Below are 15,625 nucleotides of genomic sequence, written 5' to 3' on the forward strand. Positions count from 1 at the left end.
AGTGTAGACGGGACTGGAGAGGCCAGAAGAGGAGGCCGTGGGAGGATACCCACCAGGAGGCCCCCGGGGATGGAGGTGAGAGGCAGGGGCTCACCTGGGCCCAGGAGAAGAGTGACCAAGGACGCCTGGCTATTCAGTCAGTGCCGGAGGCCAAGGACACGTGCAGGGTGGCCCAGATGGTGCGGCCCGGGAGGGCCTCTGAATACTGAGGCAGACAAACGTGGCCAGAGGAACATGCAGACAGACAGCACCAAACTCAGACACACGTGACAGACACAGGCCTGCAACCCCACACATGGACAGATGGGCACACAGCAATGCTCGTGAGCAGGAACTCACAGCCGCCAGGACACTGTTCCAGGAGGGCGAGCACACATGGCCCTCAGGGCAGACCCCGAGGGAGGCGGTGAGGGGTGCTCAGGGAAGTTGGGATGAACACAATGGCTTAGTCCCCCAAAGAACAAACCCCTCGTTGACAGATTTCAGCCTGGAATCACAGGCTCCTTACCTAGAGTGTCCTTTCCCACTTGGTGAACTTCTACTCATCCTTCAAGACCCAGCTCAAGTGTTCCCTCTTCTACGGAGCTTCCCCTGAACCCCCAGCCAGTCACTTCCTCTGTGTTCCCAACAGCACCTTGTATATGGGAATAACAATAACAATAATAATAATAATAATAAAATGGCAGCTACCATTGATTTCAACACCTATGACGTGCCAGGCACTGTGCTGAGTTTGGCATGTGCATCATGTCACCGCATCTCCCCAGTGACCCTGTGAGATATGCATTGAACAGAAGAGGAAACGGCAGCTCACAGAGGTCAACCAACTTGCCCAAAGTCACACAGCTGGCAGGTGACAGAGTCAGGACTCCACCCAGCAAGACAGGGCCAGTCATAGCCTGGTGCGGTTACCTGCTTCCCTGGGGGACTTCCCCATCAGACTGTGAGCTCTTCACAGGTACGGTGGGTGCCATTCCCCTCTGCCATTCCAGCATCCAGCCTAAGATGGTCTCAGAAACTCTTTGCAGAATCAAAAAGAACAATAACACTGACTACCTTTTCTTGAGCACTTACAATGGGCCAGGAACTGTGTGAGGGCATTTTATAGCCATTATTTTACTGTTGCAATAGGCCCATCATACAGATGAGGAAACTGAGGTCCAGAGAGGTTAAGTAACTTGCCTGAGGTCACAGAGCCCAGTCTGGATTTGCACCCAAGTCTGCCCATCACCCTTTCCCAGGAGAGTGGCCCCTGAAGCGAGTCTAGCAAGCTCCCAAAAGGGTCACTAGGGGAGAGGGGTATACCAGGTGCCAGGCCCTGCCATGCGGGGAGGTTCAGGCCTAGACATACAGATACAAAGAGGACCACAGCCCAGGGTGGAATATGACTTTTCTTACCTATTGTGGGGCAGGGGTGTGCAATGAAGCAACTTACATCCCACCCCCCATCCCCAGCCCATCCCACAGACATTAAAAAATGAGATTTGCCCCGACTCTGCAGCCACAGGGGAACTAGCTCCCAACAAAGCAAATGGGAGAAAGCAAGACCCCAAACTGTCTGGATGCTGTGATCACAAGGAGGCAAAAATAAAAACCTGCGTCCAAAAAAGCAAGCTGCAGGCGGCCATGCCCAGAGGGAGGCTGCAGTGCTGGGGGAGGCGGCCAGAGCCAATCTGGTTTTTTGTCTTTGTTTCTCTGATTTCCAGATTCTCTGTAATATCGTTCAGATGTTACAGATATTGCTTTTATAATGAAAACAATAAATTTATTCTTAAAAAAAATGAAAGAACGAGAACCCTGGTGGTCTGCTGGTTAAAGTTTGGCACTCTCACCACTTCAGCGGCCTGGGTTTGGTTCCCGGGTGTGGAACCACACCACCCGTCTGTCAGTTGCCATGCTGTGGCAGCGGCTCACACAGAACTAGAAGGACTTATAACTAGGATATACAACCATGCACTGGGGCTTTGGGGAGGGGAAAAAAAAAAGAAGAGGAAGATGGGCAAGAGATGTTAGCTCAGGGCAAATCTTTCCCTGCACAAAAAGAAAATCAAAGAAGGAGAGTGGTTGGTAGCCCCCATGGCGGGGGCGCCGGGAGCGAGGCAGGGGAGTACAGAGGGAGGGTCTGGAGGCCTGGAGGAGCAGGGGGAGGTCAAGTCAGCCCATGGCGGGCACTCTATTGACTGTTGTACGCTGGCCCTGCACAGCCCCCAACCTCCAGGCACAGATGACCCAGGCAGGGGTGGCGGATGTCAGCAAGGCTACCTGGCAGAGTGACATTCAATCTTCAGTGTGAAGCTGGCTAGGATTCCACGGGGTGGGGAAAGGAAAGGGTCTCTCCCACTGCCCCTGCCCCAGGGGTCCAGGCCCCCTTCAGCTATTGCAAGTGTCTCCTGACAGGTTTCCCCACCTCTCCCCGTCCCCCATTCCACTCTCCTCTGATGTTTCTACACTCCTCTACTACTTAGAACATTCCATGGCTCCCTACTTCCCTCCAGACAAGGTCTGGATTCCTTTGGCCTTACACGTCCGGCCCCCACTGACCTCTGGCCTCTCTGGTTGTTCCTGCCTTACACTCTGCCCAGCCGGTCTGAGAGTCCCTCCAGTGGTCCACTTCCCTTCTCACTTCCTCACCTTCAGTCAGGCTGCCTCCTCTCCCAGGAACCCTCTGCCCTCCCCATTTCATTGGTTAACTCCAACTTATCCCTCAGGCCCCAGCTTACAGGCCACTTCCTCCTGACAGCCTTCCGGGACTGCTCCACCTCCACCCCCTCGGCTGTGTTGGGTGCCTCTCCTCTCTGCTCCTGTCGTGCCCTGCATTTCCATCATCAGAGCATTTATCACTGTTTTCTCGTCCATCTCTGCTGTTGGACATGCGCTCTGTCAGGGCAGAACCGTGGCTGAGTCATTTACCTTTAAGCCCCACATAGTACCTGATAAATGCTTGAATGAATGAACAGCTTGGGCGGAGGGAACTGAAAGTGTCATGGCCTGGATAGAGAAAAGTCCCCTCCCCCTCCTCTAAGTGCCCTCCCCACCCACCCTGGCACTGTACTGTCCCCTGAGTTAACACTGTTCTCTATTTCCTGTATCTAAGCCCTATCTTCCTAATTGATCTGAGAAGGGGCCATGTGTGCTCGGTAAAGACCAGCAGACCAAAAAGGATGTTAACAGCTAATAAACACAGAAAATGGTTCCACTTCCCTAGCAGTGAAAATGAAATGAGCTTCACCTGTTAAAAGAGCAAAAAGAAGAAAATTATAATACCCAATGCTGGTGAGGGTACGGTGAAATCGGTCCTCCCTGGCATTATTGGTATACATTGGAATAATCATTTCTGAAAACATTCTGGCAACAATGTGTCAAGAACTCCAAAAATTTTCAGACTTCCTAGCCTAGTGATCCCATTCTTGGTGATCCATCCCTAGAAAATACCCCAAATAGAGACGAAGTTGTAGGCGCAAAGCTGTTTGTTTGCCTCAGTGGTTTTCTGACAATAGCAAAAGCCTGAAACAGCCAAAATGTTAAACAATAGGGGGATGGCTCTGTAAATCATGTTACCCAGTGACACAGCCTACAGTCGTTAATAACAGCCAGTGTTCACCGGCATTGGGATGACTCATTTAACACTCACATCAACCCTACAAGGAACTGAGGCACAGAGAGATTAAGAAACTTGCCCAGTCAAGCAGTGCGTGTATGATCTGAACCCAGAAAGTCGGGCTCCGAAGCCCATGCTTCCCACCCCGATGCTGGATCTGTTAGAAAGAAAGATTGAAACCACCCCGCAGTCACTTAGAAAACGCTCGTGATACGACATTAGTCGGAGGAGAAGAGGGAAGATTAAATAATTATATGTTAGACAGAGCAACGCCATCTCTATAAAAACTAGGTGCTGAGAGAAAAGAGGGGAGGGAAACACCAAAATGCTCACAGTGGTGGTGTTTGGGCCTGGGGTGAGGGCAGAAATGGTAGGTTTTGGTTCATTTCATTTTCCTGTTCTCTGACTTTTCAGCAAGATAGTCATGTGACTTTTTAAAGAAATATTTTTAATAAAAATAAAGGTTCAGCAAGCTTGGGCAAGCAAGACACCCCAACCACCCCCTGCTCCCACGTCCCCCTGAGGATTCTGGCCTCAGGCCTATAGGTTTACACAGGAGATGGGAGGGGCTCAGAGAGGGCCAGGGGCTCACTCAAGTCCCACAGCAAGCCTCAAATCCCACCCCAGACCCCAGTCAGAAGACGAGTCAGGAAGGGACTCTCCCTCTTATCGGGGACTTCAGTGGGGAGGACCAGGCCAAAGTCTGCCCAGGCCGCTCACTCTCCTGCCTAAAATCTCTCTTGGGTTCCCATCACTTTTGGAGTTCAAACTCCCCAGTGCAGCACCCAGGGGGCTCTGCCAAGGAGGCTCTGCTGGCCACATGCATCCCCACAGGTACATCCCCACAACCTCCCTCCCTCCAGCCTCACTACACCACCTGCAGGTCCCCCAAAACAAGCTGCTCTCTCACACCCCCCTGCCTTTGCACAGGCTGTGCCCTTCCACCTGGGGGCCATCACCCAGCTGGAACCCTGCCAGGTTCCCATCAACCATCAAAGTCAGGTCAGAGTCACAGCCCTTGGGGACACCTTCCTGATGGCCAGCTCCCTCCCCGGCTATACTGGCAGCCCTTCCCCTGAGCGCCTACAGCTTCCTGGGCTTCCCCCACCAAGCTTGACCCTACCGCCCAGAACTGCCTGGTGACTTGTCTGCCCGGTCCCCACAGAGCTGTGAGCTCCCTGAGATCAGGACTTGGGTCTGGTCCTTGGTTACAGCCCCATATCTCAGCTCCGCCCCATAGCTCACTGTGTTCTGCTTTCAGGTCTCAGCTCACGGTCACTTTCTGACCCTCTCTCCAACAAAAATGCCACGCCCATGGCCACACCCATGGCCCCCTGCATTCTCCCTACCCCACCTTCGTATCACGGCTCTAAATACTCCCTCTAGCTGTGACCCACGAGGACAGGGCCACCATTGCAGCCCCAGAACCAGGTGCTGGCACACAGTAGGTGCTCAAGCACCCAGTTCACACCAGGTGCTCAATAAGTGCTCACTAAGAGAATCAATGAGAGGAAGGGGTCTGTCTGTGAGGGTCAGAAAGACCCAGTATTTTGCCAGGAGAGTGAGAGAGTAGAGGGAAATCATTCCAAGCAGAGGGGCAGCGTGTGCAAAGACATGGACAACTGCTAGCTTCCTGGAACAGCAAAGGGCTCTCAAACACGCTCCCTGCCCAGAGAGAGGCAACAAGCTACTGCTGGGGTACAGCCGGGCAGGGGGTGGGGGAGTTCCCGGGAAGATGAGCTCATTCCACCAAGGGCAGAATGAAGATTTCAAGAAGGTGGAACTTACTGATGGGGGGAAGGGGAGATGTCAAGAGAGAGATGCTAGGGAACGGCAGGCCGGGTTGATAAAACTGCAAGTGCAAAGGCCCAGCGGCAGGAAAGCACTCAGCATCGTGTTTGGTCTGGTGTGGATAGAGTGCAGGAATCTGTAAGGGAAGGAGGGAAAGTGGCCGGGCAGTTCATGAAGGGTCAGAGTTCCAGACTAAGGTGCTTGGATGAAAGACCATGGGGGGCCATGGGAGGTCCATGAGCAGGGGAAGGCCATGGTCAAGGTTTTCAATGGACAGGTCATTATGGGGCCAGAAGGATGGCCAGGAAGCGACAAACAAGCCATGGTGTAGGAGAGAGAAGCTGAGGCTTCCCATCTTCCCAGCTCCTCGAGAGCCCCATGTACTCCAAGTCTGCCTCCCACGACCCCTCTGCCCTCCATGTGCCCCCATTCCATGCAGCCCAGAGCTCTGAGCCCCAGCTGCTGCGCCCCACCCCGCCCTCGAGACCCAGGCCAGCCTTGGAAACTCACTCCTGGGAACTTCCTGTGAGGAACGAGGCTCCCGAGGGTCCTGGATCCAATTAGGCTGGGTTTCCGCAGCCCCACGGGGTTGGGAAGGGCTGTTTTCATAGTGATGCTGGGGCCGATCAGAGAGGGAGGAGCTGCTGTCTGCGCCCTGGGCAGTGGGAGCTGGGATGCTGCCCCCTCCCCTGCCCCCTCCCCCTCCCTTCCCACCGCCAGCCACCCAGATACACCCAGGCAAGGACCCTCTCGGGGAGCCTCACTGCCCTCACCTAGGGAATGGGCCATGACACCCTTCTCAGGGCTGAGAGAATGCTCTGCAGGCTCTGAACACATGCCCTTCTCTGCTTCATTTCCCTTGGGGACCCCCAGCTCCCATCCCCACAGGGAATTCCTCTGCCAGCATGAAATGACAATGATGATAATTATAATAATGGTTACTGAGAACCTCTTCCACGCCAGGCACTGTGAGATGCTTTACACGCGTGTCTCACTCAGGCTCCTAACGACCCTGCGAGGTGGATGCTGTGAACATTTCGAAACATAACACACATTCAGAAAGATGCTTAGAACATAAATGAACAGCTTAGTGATTTATTACAAAGCACACACACCCTGGGTACCCAAGAAGCCTCTACCCGTGTCCCTTCTCAATTGCTGCCCCCTCGCATCCCCCAAAGGTCCCACCCTCCCGGCTTCTATGGGAATCCCTTCCTTGTCTGAGGTCAGGAATGAGGCTCAGAGAGGCAGGTAACCTGCCCAAGGTCATGCAGCTGGTGAGGGCAGAGGAGCGGGAACCCTGTGCCATCGGCTCGCTGTGTGACCTTTAGCAAGTCCATTTCCTCTCTGGGCCTTTGTTCCTCCCTCTGTAAAACTAAGAGACTCAACTAAATCACAGCCTGCGTGCCTGGACCCTCTGAGGGGCAACGTGGCAACTGAGGGGCTAGAAGTACGGATTCTGAAACAAGATAGCGTGGCTCGAAGCCCCAGAGATTGTTACCACACTGGGGATGATAATGGTATCTCCACAGCGGTGTTGTGAGGATTAAATGAGTTAACACTACGTATAAAGCCTTTAGAATGGTGTCTGGTACACAGTAAGGACTCTGTGTTACCTACTGCTGTAGCTTTGTGATTAGGGTCTCTAAGGCGTAAGGGAGCCCTTCCCAACATCCTGAAGACCCACATGGAAATCTGACCCACCAGTGAGGTTACCGGGGCTGTGGGTGGAGGCCAGCACCCCCCCCCGGGGGGGCTGCTCTGCTGATGGGTGGGATTAACTCAGAGCAGGGGAGCCGACTGCTGAACCCCAGCTGTGGCCTGGCCCTGAGGAGCTTTCTAGACAGGTCCTAGGGGACCTGGGCCGGGAAGCCCGGGCAGGTGGTCATAGTTCTCACGCTGTATGTCAGGGCCCGGGGCAGGGAGCCTGTGGGGCAGGTGAGACAGGGCTCAGGCCGCGGGCAGAGGCCAGCAGATAGACGGGCCCTGAGCCGGGCAAGGCAGCAAAGAGAGGGCTGGGCTGGTCAGCAAGAGGATTGGGGAGAGTTGGGGTGGACACGTTGGGAGGGGTAAGCAGGCCAGAGAAGACCTACTACAGGCCCTGCCAGACCAGCGCCTGTCCACCTCCCGGTCTCTTATACCCTCCCCCAGGTCTTGGGGCTACCACCTTCTCCAGGATCCTTGATTTCCCACCTAAGCGCCTTTGCCCAGGCTGTTTCCTCTGCCTGGAATGCCCTCACCTGGAAAACTTCAGGCCACAGTTCAGATATCACTTCCTCTCCCCTGCACACACCGTTATCATCACTCATGATAGTAAATCTAAAAGCACAAAGCCATAGGGAAGCCCCCGTCATAGAAAAGCAGCTCCTTCCCAGCCTTCACCTAAATCTGTCCTCCTGTCACCATTTGTGTGAGTTTTTGTATCATGTCTGTCTCCCCGACCAGGGCAGGAACTACCTCAGTTTTCCTCCTTTCTACCCCCAGCATCTAGCACAGGGTCTGATACATAATAAATGTTCAAGATATATGGCTGAATGAAGGTGGCAGATGGAAATGAGCTGCCTGGTCCGCCACCGCAGGCAGATCCAGGCAGGTGTGGGACACACAGGAGTACAGGGGCGTGCAGGAGGGATTGGGTGCAAGGCCCAAAATGTGGTATAAATGAATCCTCATGGGTCTAAATGAGTGTGTGCATGCAAGATGCACCCACGTGTAAAACACACACGTTCATGAGCATGCCTGCGTGCACATAAGAGACATGGCGTGTGCCATGATGTGAAAGGACGCAAGGAGGGGTACACGCAGCTGTGTGTCGTTTCTCGGGAGGGCGCACACGGGTACACGCAGGTGTATCACCCTGCGGGTGGCAGGAGTTCCAGTGTGGTGTGTGTGCATCATGTGTGTGGACGTGCAGTCCAGCAGACATGCCTCCTGAACTCCTGCCTCCTGCAGGCCCAGTTCAGGGCACCTCTGGTGGTGTTTCTGAAACAGCAGGGGAGCACCCCAAATTGGTATCAGTGGGGCAGGGGCAGCAGGGTCAAGGGTGGGAGTGGAACAGCTGACAGTGTGAATATGTACGAGTTCCTTTGGGGGGTACCCACCCAGCCAGGCATCCTCTCATTGAACCCCAGAACCTGAGATGGCTAGACTGTCCCCTCAAGGATCACGAAGCCTTTGCCCAAAGCTCAGAGAAGGACCCAGGTGATGAGGACCTCCCCAAGGATATCCGTGGCCACATGGATGAGGCAGGGACAGGGAGGAGGCTTTGGGCCCCAGAGCCAAATCCCTTGGCCTTCCCCACACCTTGTCCATAGATACCACTCAGCCCCTCCCTAAATCCTGCCCGGCCCCAGTCTGGGGTTCCAGGAAGTCGTCCCCACCACCAAAGCCCCCAACACTTCCACCCGCCCACTTCCTCAATCCCACCCAAGTGCCAGGCATGGCACTGGGCCCTCAGGAGCCCTGTGCATCCAGGGACATCACCTCCATTGTGGTAGTGAGGAGACCTGTGTGACAGAGGGAGCAGCTTCCCCAATGAGGGCTGTTCCTGCCTTCGAACCCCAAGGCACACACGGCTGGCAGCAGCCTGCTGGCACCTGGGGAGCAGAAAGCCCGGGAGGCACAGTGTCAGGAGGCCACTGCTGTCCCCGCCCACTTTCGTTTCCCCGATGGACAGAAAGGTCTGACTGGATCACCTGTGTGGTCCACCTCTCTGCAATCAGTGCACAACTTTAGATCTCAAACGGTTCTCCAACGATTGGGTATATGAACATCATCGGATACGGACTTTCCTGGGGCTACATGGAGAGATAACTGTCCTCTTGCCCCGAGTCCACCAAGCCTGTCCAACACCCTGGACACTGGCCTAGCACGGAGCTACAGAGTACAGAGGTACTCATTCATCCATCCATCCATTCATACATTCAACACTGAGCACTGAAGCTGCCTGCTCTCAAGGAGCTCACAACCCAGTGGGGAGAAAGAAGCCACTGAAGTCATCAAACCACAAGCTCCAAAGCACTGGGAAACCCTAACACTAACATCGCTTCCCAGGCGTTATTCACACGGGAGGTGCAGCACTTTACTCTTTGTAAAGAAAATCTTTCCAGCAACGACAACTGCCTGACAAGGGGAGGCTGGGGGTTCTGGTAAGGAGGGAGCTCCCTGCCATTCTCTCTGCCATTGCAGAGATGAAGGATGTGGGAAGGGGATTCCCCCTCTGTGCAGGTGTCGGGCGACGTTGGGCTTCCCCTCAACAGGTGTGGGATTCTAAGGAGGGGCCCCAGAGTGCTGGGTTCAAATCCCACAATGCCCCTGATGAGCTCCATGGACGTGGGCGAGTTCCCTAATCTCTCTGTGCCTCGGTTTCCTCATCTGTAAAATGGGTTAACAACAATGAGGATTAAATATATTAACATTTATACAGCCTTTTAAACACAGCCTAGCACAAAGTAAGCACTCTGGACGCTAAATAAGTAAGGCAATGAGAGTCCCTTTGTAAGATTCTCAATCACAGATTGGATCACGTGGAGACTCCAAGTGTCAAAGGTTCTGAGGTGGAAAGCTTCTCAGATGCTAAGATTGGAAGAGACCAGGATTCTTAGATCTTGTGATTTAATCATCTCATTATTTCCCAACAACAGCCTGGAGCCTCCCTGGGGAAGAGAGGACAGAGTTCCGTGTCATTTGATCTCCCAGGCGCTGCTCCTGGGCCACCGCCACACCGGGCTCCCCAGCATGTTCTCACCTCCACTAAAGCCCCAGCCACACCATGCTGGAACCACCTGCCCACTCGCCTGCATGGGTTGAAGCACGTTCCAGCAGTGTAGACAGGCCAGAAGTGCACATAAACAAATAAATGACACAGTTTCAGACACAGCTAAGAGCCACAAAAGAAAATTAAAAGGGGGGGGGCCGGCCTGATGGCGCAAGCAGTTAAGTGCGTGCGCTCCCCTGCGGCAGCCCCAGGTTCACCGGTTCGGATCCCGGGCACGCACCGACACACCGCTTGTCAAGCCATGCTGTGGCGGCGTCCCATATAAAGTGGAGGAAGATGGGCACGGATGTTAGCCCAGGGCCAGTCTTCCTCAGCAAAAAGAGGAGGATTGGCAGATGTTAGCTCAGGGCCGATCTTCCTCACAAAAAAAAAAAAGTTATGAAAAAAAAGAAAATAAAAAGGGGCTGACGTGACCCAGAGTGACAGTGGGAAGCTATTACAGAGCAAGATAGTCAGGGAACCCACTCTGAGGTGACAGCTTAGTCGAAATCTGTGAAACAAGAAGGCACCAGCCTTCAAACATTTAGGGAAAAATATTCCAGGCAGGGAGATGTGCAAAGGCCTTGCCAACAGGCTTTGTAAATTCCAGGCGCAGAAAGAAGCCAATGTGACTGGACGTGGTGAGACTCGGGGGCGGGGCGGGGGGAGGCGTGGGCAGCTGAGGTTGAGGATTGGGCAGGCCTGGACCATGAAGGGCTTTGGAGGCTGCAAAGGACTTTGGAGTTTTATTCATCAAAATGCCTAGGAGAGCCAGCCCTGATGTCTCTAGTAGTTAAAGTTCTGCGCTCCAGCTTCAGCGGCCCGGGATCGCTTCCCGGTCGCGGAACCACACCACCCATCTGTCAGTTGCCATGCTGTAGTGGCAGCTCACATAGAAGAACTAGGGGCACTTACAACTAGGATAGACAACCATGCACTGGGGCCTCAGGGAGAAAAAAAAAGAGGAAGATTGGCGACAGATGTTAGCTCAGGGCGAATCTTTCCCTGCAAAAAAAAAAAAAGCCTAGGAAACATTAGAAGAGTTTCAGCAGGGGAATGATAAGGCAGAGCAGGGCTTTCAGGGTCCCCAGATCATTTGGCTCATTCTGAAAACACCACGACTGTTTTCAAAATCAGGTAGGGCCTAAGACAGTAATCAACAATCCTTATAATTCAGTTGGTGTGTACTGAGCTCCTACCACGTTCCTGGCCAGGGCTAGGAGACATGGCAGACATGCCTATTATCACTCCCCAAAACCCATGAGAGAGTCACAGAGAGCACCCCATTTTAAAGATCAAGAAACCGAGGCTCAGAAAGAGGAAGAATGTGCCCAAAGTCACACAAGCCATGCACCATACTATGCAAACTGTCAAGTCTGATTCACAAACGAGACTTGGTCCCAGGACCCAGATCCACCATTGTGACAGTCTGTAGAACTCCTTTGGTATTTTCATGTCTCCTCTTCTCCAAGAGACCTTCCCTGGGGACTCATGTAGGCACCCACAAACACCACCCTGGCAAATGCTTTACGCACCTGCAGTCTCACACCTTCTCTGTTGGCTTTGGAGCCCCAGAGGACTGTACGTGTATCTCACATGGTTGTCCAACCTGGGCAAGGTGAGCTGGGGATTGGATGGATGGATGGATGGATGGATGGATGGATGGAGGGATGGATGGGCGGATGGATGGGCGGATGGATGGATGGACGGATGGATGGATGGATGGACGGACAGATAGAGGGACTACTGAAATGCCTAACCAATAAACTAATGAATGTACAATGAAAGAATAAAGGAATGATCTATCAAACCAATGAATGAATAAACTAACCAATGGTAGATAAATGAATGAAGGAAGGAAAGAAGAAATGACTCACTTTACAGAGAGGCAGGGCAGGGAAGTGTCTGCCAAGGGAAGGGTGGGGGCCAGGCTAGCTTCAGACACAGTCCACACCTCACCCACACACCAGCTTCCCCTCTACCTGGGGCCATCTTGCCTCCACTCCCCAAGACCGCAGATAACCTATTTCTCAGCCCCTGGGACAAACCGAGGTCTCCGCCAAGTGTTGGCCATTCTAGTGCCTACAGCCCCATCACCACCACCACCACCACCAGCAATCACTGCTCTCCAGGGCCCAGAGGAGCCTGGCGATGGGTAGAACGGTTCAGTCTCCCCGAGGGTCTCACAGAGGAAGGGTGACAGGAGATCTGCGCTCTGGTCCTAAATGGGACCCAAATCGCTGGGTGACTTCAAGCCAGTGGCTTCTCCTCTCTGAGCCCAGATGACCTCTCAGGACTTTTACAGCTCTGACATTCTTTAAGGGGTAGGCATCTAGATTTTTACAGTCACTGCATCTGCAGAAGAATTTGAGAAATCAAAAACTAGCAGGTGGGAAAGAGTCTGGTCCACAAGCACCAAAGCCCGCCTAGGAAAAGGCCCAGACAAGGAGTCTAGAGGCTTGAGTTTAAGCCCTCCTCTGCCACTGCTCAACCTCTCCAAGCCTCAGTTTCCTAATTTCAGAATGGAGTTAAGTATCCCAACCTTGACAATTTCACCCCAACCGAGCTTCTGGAAGAGGCTGATATGATAACAACCATGCACAACACTGTGCAAACCGTAAAGTTCCATTCACAGGAAGGATTATGATGGCAGAGGCTGGGGAGAGGGATGGGGGACACACTGTCCCACTCCAGTCCAGTTCTGTCCAAAATGACTCTTCCAGGGATCAGAGCCCCAATGGAGAACAGTGGAGAGAGCCCAGAAGTGGGAGCCTGAACACCTGGGTCCCTGTCTCAGCTCTCCTTCTAACTGGTAGTATGACTTTGGGCAAGTCACTTCCCCTCACTGGACTTCAGTTTCTCCATCTGAAAAATGCCTGGCTTGCTGCCCCATGGAGCCAGGACACAGACCAGGCGTGAGACTAGAGGGGTCTCCTGTTCAGGAGACGTTGAGGCAGAAGCTAGACAGACTCAGGGTCCTCCCAGGACAGACAGACTTTCCCAAAAGGGAAAGACCCAGGCCCAACCTGCCCTGGAGCCTTGGACAGCGCCAGCCACCCCAGATCTCGTGGGGCCAGCCTTCAGACTCCCTCTGCAGCCTGCAAAGCCAGCAGGCCCTGACCTATCCAGGGAGACACTTGAGAAACTTCACCGAAGTCCACACTGTCTCCGACAGAGGAGCCTCCAGGTGTCAGGCAAGGGTGGCAGAACTGGGTAAGAGCGCACCACAGGGTAGACGCTCAGAAGACCCTGATTAGCAAACCAGCCGCCCTCCACCATCAGACAACCTCTCCTGCCCCTCCCCTCAGACAGGACCCACTGGAGCCGCTGACCTGCACCCAGCCAAGAGCCCCCCACCTGGGGGCATTCACTACCAGATGCCATGTCCCGGCGCCGGGAGGCCCACCAGGTCGGGGAAGGGGATCTCTAACTGACAACTGCCAAGCACACTTGCCCGAGGGCTTGGGAGCCACTCCAGCGCCCAAGGCAGGATTCCCGCCTACAAGGGGGTCCCCGGCCACCCATGAAGGAGACAGGCCCACCCCGACACACACAGCTCACAGGTCGGAGGGCTCCACACTGCTGGAGGGCAGGGTGGGGGACAGCAGGACGACTCCCCCATGCCAGGGATCTTAGGTGGAAACCCTGGGCCCACTCAGAGCCCCTTTTGCTAGCCCTCTCCCCCAAAATCTGAGGATACAGTTCCTTACAATGGCATTTTTATAGGGCCTCTTCCAAAAGACGCTTCCTGGTCCCCCAAAACCCCCACCCCGAACCCTCCACATCCCCCCCGCAGCTCCGAGAACACCGGCAGTTAACTTTTTCCCAAAATCCCACAAAGGCTGCTGGCTGGGGGGAGAAATGCGCCCCGAGATCCTTTCGCGGCATTTCACCGCCTTCCAAAAAAAAAGGAAAGAGCTTAAAAAAAAAAAAGAAAAGAAAACTTTCGGAGTTAACTTTAAATTCCCAACCCTCCCCCCTAAATCGCCCAGCGGCTTCCTTTTTTTTTTTTCTTTAAAGTGCAATTGCATTGTGTCTCACCTCCCCGAAAGGCTCACGACTCTCGCCAAAGAAAAGGAAAAAAAGCCAACCCTTCGGGTGCCCCCTCTGCTTCCAGCCGCCTCTCCCACATTCTCAGACAGTTTTATTAAAATTTTCAGACAAAAGAAAAACAAAAATGGCAGCCTGGCTTATTTTTAAAACAGGACAGGGACGCCATATTCTGCAGATCTGCAAAAAAAGGGAGAAATCCGGCACTGGCCGCTCCACCGGGCCGGCTGCAAAGTGCGCGAACCGCGCCGTTTGCAATCCGTTTATTTGCATTAAGCCCCATGAATCATTGTTTACCGGAGAATTGCAGCAGGTTTGAATAGCCCGGCTTAAGAAAACACACACACACACGCACACGCGCACACACACACACACACACGCACACACTCGGAGAGCAGACCCAGACACGCCGCCAGAGACACTTCCTACCCCGCGCGCGGCCGCCGCCGCCGCCGCTCCGGGCCCGGCCCCAGGCGCAGGCGGCCCCCGGCCCTCGGGGCGCCCCGGCCCGCGCTGACAGCGCCCGCGCCCCGGCCCGCGCCCCCGCCCGCAACTCGGCGCAACTTTCCCGCGGGCGGGCGCCGCCGCCGCCGCCGGGCCCGCTCCCCGCGCGCCCCGGGCCCGCACGGACCTGGCTGTGCTGGCGGCGGCTCCGGGACGCGGCCGCAGCCCCGCGCCCGGCGGCCCGAGCAGGGCCGGGCTGGGGCTCCGGCTCCGGGCTCCGGCTCCGGCTCGGTGCGGAGCCGCGCGCAAACCTTCCGGGTCGCCTGCTGTTCACTTCTGGGTTCTGCAAGCGCCGAGGCGGCGGCGGCGGCGGCGGGAGGCTGGGTCTGCAGCGCCGCGCGGCCCCCCGTGCGCTCGGCGAGCCCCCGCGCCAGGCGCCCGGCTCCGGGGGGGCCGCGTCGGGCCCCCGCCTCTCCGGCTGCGCAGCCCGTCCGGCCCCGGGGGCTCCCGCGAGTGGGCAGCGCCGGGCGCGGGCGACGGCGCGCGAGGGGAGGGGGCCGGCGGGGGCGGGGGCGGGCCGCGCGCTGGGGGCCCCGCTCGGGCCCCGGGGCCTCGTCTCGCGCTCGCCGCCACCGCCTCGCAAAGTTGCGCCGCGCCCCCCGCCCGCGCCGCGCCGGAGGCAGAGCCACAAAGGAACTCCGCGCCCCCCTCCGCCCGCCCGAGCCGCGCGGGGAGGGTACCGGCGCCCAGCCCTAGGCCAGCCCCTTCCCCAGCGCGGGGGCTCCCGGGGCCCCGGCGGCCGCGGCCATTGTCCCGCCCAGACCGGGCCGCCGCTTCGCCGTCCCCTCCCCGGTGATGGCGGGCTGGGGACCTGGGCCTGGCGGACCCCGGCCCCCACCAGGCCGAGCCCGCGCGGTACCAGGCTGCCCCTGGGGGTCCCTCTCGCAGACAGCAGGCTGGAGGGGCCCCCCAGGATGGGCCCCCAC

The 15,625-nt window shown here is 55.8% G+C and overlaps 1 protein-coding gene across 4 annotated transcripts in view; it reads right to left on the bottom strand.

The window, feature by feature from the left end:
• Positions 1–15,211, bottom strand: part of ZNF362 (zinc finger protein 362) — a 38,968-nt gene extending 23,757 nt beyond the window's left edge. Inside the window, exons 1-2 of one of the 4 annotated variants that reach the window (XM_087446349.1) lie at positions 14,827–15,211; positions 509–634 (exon numbers count right to left, since the gene is read on the bottom strand). In XM_087446349.1, coding sequence (XP_087302475.1) covers positions 509–546 — 38 coding nt within the window. In that variant the 5' untranslated portion in view covers positions 547–634; positions 14,827–15,211. Of the gene's footprint in view, positions 1–508; positions 635–5,386; positions 5,778–5,899; positions 5,990–14,826 lie in introns of those variants that run through there. The other 3 variants (XM_087446351.1, XM_087446353.1, XM_087446352.1) reach the window with 3 other exon arrangements.
• Positions 15,212–15,625: the final 414 nt, after the last annotated feature.

This window comes from Ceratotherium simum, chromosome 22 (assembly GCF_057802395.1).
Source record: "Ceratotherium simum simum isolate JZ-2026a chromosome 22, ASM5780239v1, whole genome shotgun sequence".
Classification (NCBI taxonomy): Eukaryota; Metazoa; Chordata; class Mammalia; order Perissodactyla; family Rhinocerotidae; genus Ceratotherium; species Ceratotherium simum.